Source organism: Lactuca sativa, chromosome 8 (genome assembly GCF_002870075.4).
Source record: "Lactuca sativa cultivar Salinas chromosome 8, Lsat_Salinas_v11, whole genome shotgun sequence".
NCBI classification, from domain to species: domain Eukaryota; kingdom Viridiplantae; phylum Streptophyta; class Magnoliopsida; order Asterales; family Asteraceae; genus Lactuca; species Lactuca sativa.
Genome location: NC_056630.2, coordinates 52670237 through 52676308, shown reverse-complemented (window position 1 = coordinate 52676308; position 6072 = coordinate 52670237). Strand labels below are relative to the sequence as shown.

At 35.4% G+C, this 6072-nt stretch overlaps 1 protein-coding gene across 2 annotated transcripts; it reads left to right on the top strand.

Moving 5' to 3' along the window:
* The first annotated feature begins 1781 nt into the window (after positions 1-1781).
* On the top strand, positions 1782-5715 carry LOC111910452 (protein NSP-INTERACTING KINASE 2). Of its 2 annotated transcripts, none has more exons than XM_023906289.3 (10): positions 1782-2165; positions 2311-2440; positions 2540-2611; positions 2845-2988; positions 3084-3155; positions 3254-3313; positions 3487-3584; positions 3703-3855; positions 4245-4586; positions 4797-5715. In XM_023906289.3, the coding sequence occupies exons 1-10, from the start codon at positions 2063-2065 to the stop codon at positions 5495-5497; spliced, it is 1875 nt and encodes a 624-aa protein (XP_023762057.1). In that variant the 5' UTR covers positions 1782-2062; the 3' UTR covers positions 5498-5715. The 2 variants fall into 2 exon arrangements, with proteins under 2 accessions (XP_023762057.1, XP_023762058.1); XM_023906290.2 differs by having other exon boundaries at positions 1783-2165; positions 3706-3855.
* The last annotated feature ends 357 nt before the right edge of the window (positions 5716-6072 follow it).

Sequence of the window (6072 nt, the reverse complement as noted above, 5' to 3'; positions counted from 1 at the left end):
TTATTTACAAAAACGTCACCTTGCATCTTAGCCATTTTTTATCTAACGTTCCACATTTAGTTCTCGGGTTATCAGGAAACTATAGGTTCTCAAATGATCCTTCTCTTCTCTCTCTCTCTCTCTCTCTCTCTCTCTCTCTCTATATATATATATATATATATATATATATATATATATATATATATATATATATATATATATATTCTTGAGTCCATATCAATTACCACGGACATGGGTCGCCATCGAACGCACCACGACCAACTATTTGGGTTTGACGTTTGTGTCCTAGACAAAATGGGTAGTGGAGAACTGTCATCGCAGTCATCATTATTTTTTGAGTCATCACCGGAACTGGAATATATATATATATATATATATATATATATATATATATATATATATATATATATATATATATATGTGTGTGTGTGTGTGTGTGTGTGTGAATTGGTTAAAATATCATGTGTAAATTACATCATTCGTCCCTCGTATAGGTGGCAAAACGTACGTTTAATACTTATTTTCAAAAATTAATTCGGACGGTCTAAATTTGTTTTTTCTTATATGATTAGCCCCAACTGACATAAAATGATTATTTTGTCATTATAATTTCATTTTTAATTTAAATTTATTTATTTATGATTTGTTAAATTAAAAAAAAAAGGAAAAAATATTCACACAAAATCCACAACCTCTTCCTTCCTTTTCCCATATTTTATCCCTCTTTCCCATCCGTTCATCTTCCTCTCCAACTCATCTTCCTTTCTGGTGACATCATGAAATAATTCACCCTTAATGCAAGATGTAGAACAACAATAGCAGCAAAGAGAGAAAAAAGCTGGTGACGTTTCAAATCTGGGTTTCAGATGGGAGTTTCATATCTAGTGGAGTTGGTGGTGTTTGGGTTGGTTTCCGGCAAAAAAATCCTTAATTTTTCTCCTCTAAACCCACTGATCAGAGAGAGAAAGACGTTGAGGGAAACAAAATCGATGGGTGGAAGATTAAGAGGAGACCGACGAGATCGGGTTTTCCAGAACTGGAACAAAATCCTCCCTGTGTCGCCTCCAATCCACCGACCCCCCCCCCTTGAAACAAAAATAAACCCACTAATCATGGTTATGCATGTTCCGGATGATGGTTGTGCAGGTTTTCGGTGGTGGTGTAGATTTCTGATGATGGTGGTGGTTAAGTGTTCTTTAACAAAAGAGAAAGATCATTTAAAAGTGATCGTTGGACTCTTAACTTTAACTAAAGTATTTCTAATAATTAAAAATAGATAGAAATATTAAAAATAAATGAAAAGAAATTGAAAATAACATTTTAGTTCAAGTCTAGAATTGATGAATAATGCAAATTTAAACTAACAATGAATGAAACGTGCACTTTTTTACGATATAAGAAATGGTCCAAGTTAATTTTGGAAATAGAAACTAAACGTATATTTTGACACATGACGTAATTTATCCAAACAAAAAAACAAATGATAGGAGAGAAATGATGGATTGCATAATGCTCATTTGATGTTCATTTTGTGTTTTTCCTGATGTAAACGTGTTATCTAGTATATAATAAATTAAATTACTAGATTTGAATAAATATTATATATGTATTCTATAATAAACAAGTTTGTGCTTCGGAAATGCCTCATACCTAACAAAAAATATATATAAAATTATTATGTCAACATAAGAATTATAAAAATATTATTTATGAATTTTTAAGATTCCTTGATTGACTCGTAGAGATAAATAAATACACTACTTTAGTATATATTCTTTACTGAAACAACTGGGATGCATGTTCTTTCTTTCTCTGTCTTCTAATTTCTCTCACTTCAATTCTCACTCTCATTTTCCCTCCTATTCCATATCACTATACTGTGTGTTTCTTTCTCGTGGGTGCTGACACAAAGCTTCCATCGCAATTCCAATTTAATATGGAAAGCAAATGAGAAGTGACTTGCATCATCATCATTTTGGTCTCTTCTTGTTTCAAATTTGACACTTTTTCTTCCATTTCATTCAAAAAAACCTTCTGATTTCCACCATTTTCATTCGATTCAATGGACCTTGAACCTCTTTTCTTATGTCTGCTGGCTTTGTTTTTCACTTCATGGGCTTCTTCTGCAACTGCTTTGCTTTCTCCCAAAGGTGTCAACTTCGAAGGTACTTGAAACTGTTAATTATATACCATTCATGAACCCTAAATCTGAAGCTTTCTTGATGATCGAAATCAGTATCATGCAAGTTTTCCATAATCTTTATCACATATATATGATAAAAACTGATCAATCGTTTGATGAATTTGCAGTGCAAGCTTTGATGAACATCAAGAATGGTTTGAAGGATCCGCATAGTGTCTTAAACTGGGATGCAGATGCTGTTGATCCATGCAGCTGGACGATGATCACTTGTTCTTCAGATAAACTCGTCATTGGGTTGTAAGCATCTTGATCTTCATCTTTCTGGGTGTTTCTCCATTGATGGATTAGTGAATCTTAAGTTAACATAATCTCGATTTTTGTTGAATAAAATTGTAGGGGAAGTCCAAGCCAAAATCTTTCTGGTTTCCTTTCTCCAAGCATCGGTAACTTAACAAATCTCCAAACAGTGTAAGTATTAAGCTCTTTTTTCTGTGTATTATGTTAAAAAGTGATATCCATACATAGCTTAATTCATATATTAAGGCAATTGATTTAAGTAATTCATACACTTATTGGGACAAAAAGAAAAGAGAATTAAGTTCTCTTCATTTTTAAGTCCATTAAGTAATAAAAAAAATAACACAACATGTAAAAACGTGATGTACAATATGTGTTGCTTATGGTACTAGTGCTTAATGCAGGTTGCTACAAAATAATAGAATCGTAGGGCCAATTCCATATGAGCTTGGGATGTTGCCTAAGCTTCAAACACTTGATCTTTCTAATAACATGTTCAATGGTGAAATCCCATCTTCTTTAGCTGATATCAAGACCCTCCAGTATTTGTAAGTAGTGAAATTACCTATTTACCCTTCACTTTTATGATAATCAAATGTAATGATTTTATTTTATTGAACTTTTGGGGTTTGAATTGTAACAGGCGGCTAAATAACAATAGTCTCACAGGACAAATTCCACAGGCTTTGGCTAACTTGACACAGCTCACATTCTTGTAATCACTTTAATAAAAACAACTTTACACTTTAATCTTTTGACTGGACTATCTTTTTCTTTTGGTTTGAATTTACTTAAATGCCCTTTCTTTTACAGGGACTTATCCTTTAATAATGTAAGTGGTCCTGTGCCAAAGTTTCAAGCTAAAACATTCAAGTAAGTTACATGTCTATTTTAACTTTCGGATTCAAAGTTTTCATATTAAATTTGTATTGTATTCATACCAAACTTGATGAGGACATTAGTTAACAAACATGAAAATCATATATTTGACCTCAAAGGTCAACCTTTTACGTTTCAACATTATAACTAATCCTTAATATAAACAGTGTTATGGGAAATCCAATTATATGTGCGACGGGGACAGCGCAAGATTGCAATGGAACATCACCCATGTCAACGTCACTCTCCTTCAACGCTCAACAAAGTAAGACTTCATCCCTTTCATAAAAAAAATTGTTTGTACTTATGTACCATATAATAAACATTGTAGTATATATGAAGAAATTATCTGACATCATATTTTTCACATTTTTTTTAACAAGTAGAGTTGAACCCATCCGTTATGCCAAAATCTCACAAGATGGCTTTAGCGTTCGGGACAAGCCTTGGGTGCTTTTGCTTGCTGTTTTTCGGGTTTGGATTTGTTTTTTGGTGGAGGAGACGACACAACCAACAAGTTTTCTTTGATATCAACGGTTAGCATTAATAAAAACTTCTAATTATGTGTTAGAATAGTTTAATTGTAGAAAATGTCAACAATTCGAGTCTCAACAGTCGTGTGGGAGTTTAAGTTCCAATGTGGATTGAGCTCCTTATGTACATTGTACGCTTTGTCATCCAACTAAATGATCACTATCTACCTGATTTACATCTCACTCATAGTGTGGGAGTTTAAGTTCTAAGGTGGATTGAGCGCCTTGTGTACATTGTACTTATGTCATCCAACTAACTAGTCATGGTCACTGTGTACCTGATTGCACCTGATTTACATCTCACGTAATGTGCATGAGTTTATGGATGAATAATTTTTAGCAGTAACAACGATTAATGACAAACGCATGATAAACTTTATTTTTGTTTTCAGAACAATATCGAGATGAAATATGTTTGGGGAACTTAAGGAGATTTCAGTTTCGAGAACTTCAAGTTGCCACGAAAAACTTCACGAGCAAGAACATACTAGGAAAGGGCGGTTTTGGAATTGTATACAAAGGTGTTCTCTCAGATGGAACCGTTGTCGCCGTTAAGCGGCTTAGAGATGGGAACACAGTTGGTGGTGAGATCCAGTTCCAAACCGAAGTCGAGATGATTAGCCTAGCCGTTCATCGAAACCTACTTAGACTCTACGGTTTTTGCATGACATCATCCGAACGCCTCCTTGTTTATCCCTACATGTCTAACGGGAGTGTCGCTTCTCGTCTCAAAGGTGCATTTTTTTTCATTTTAGTTAAAAAATATTTATTTATTAACAGTTTAACCTGTTAACAAACAATACAATACTTTTGTTTAAACTTTAACAGTTTAAACAGTATGGACCGATTTAAACACTAATTGATAACCGGTCCGGACTCTGTCTCCGGACATAGTCTTTTTAGACCTTTAGACCGAGAATAATCACAATTGTCTCTTGTTACAGTCAAACCGGCTCTAGATTGGGGAACAAGAAAGAGAATAGCATTGGGGGCAGCAAGAGGTTTACTATATTTACACGAGCAATGTGATCCGAAGATAATCCATAGAGATGTGAAGGCTGCAAATATATTGTTGGATGATTACTGTGAAGCAGTGGTGGGTGATTTTGGTCTAGCAAAGCTTTTAGACCACCATGATTCCCACGTTACAACCGCCGTTCGAGGAACAGTAGGCCATATAGCTCCGGAGTACCTCTCAACCGGCCAATCGTCGGAAAAAACCGATGTTTTTGGGTTCGGGATTCTCTTACTAGAACTGATAACAGGCGAAAGAGCTTTGGAATTTGGGAAATCGGCAAATCAAAAGGGGGTTATGCTCGACTGGGTTAAGAAAATTCATCACGAGAATAAGCTCGATTTGTTGGTGGATAAGGATCTGAAAAACGACTACGATAGAATAGAGCTTGAAGAGATGGTTCAGGTGGCGTTGCTGTGTACACAGTATCAACCGAACCAACGGCCGAAGATGTCGGAGGTGGCGAGGATGCTTGAAGGCGATGGATTGGCGGAGAAATGGGAGGCGGCGAAGAGAGTTGAATCGAATAGAGGGCGGCCGAATGAGTTCTTGTCGTCGGAGCGGTATTCTGATCTTACAGACGACTTTTCGTTGCTTGGACAGGCAATGGAGCTTTCAGGGCCCCGGTGATACGGGCCTCCCGATTGCAAAGACGGTGAATAAATTGGACTTCTTTGTACAGGTGCCGAAATATAGTTCATAAGTCATAACTATCGTTTTTGAGTGAATTTTTTTTTTTGGGTTTGTTCCGAGTGTTGATCTTGTAAGAGAAATGTTGTATAATTTTTTGTTGTTCGTATCGAAATGAGTTCTTTGACATGAATAAAATCATGAACCATTTCCAGGTATGACCAGTATAGGTCTGGTTTAGCAAATCGAGCTATACGAATAGTTATTATATAATTTCTAGACAAAATTACATTTCTTTATACTTTTTGTTTTTATGGTTTGGGAAAGTTGCATCCTTTTGGCTAGAGGTGGCAATCCAATCGTGCCGGGTTCGTGTCGTGTCGAAACACTAAACGGGTTGAAAGTGTTTGACCCTAACCTGACCAGTATAGGTCTGGTTTAGCAAATCGAGCTATTCGAATAGTTATTATATAATTTCTAGACAAAATTACATTTCTTTATACTTTTTGTTTTTATGGTTTGGGAAAGTTGCATCCTTTTGGCTAGAGGTGGCAATCCAATCGTGTCGGGTTCGT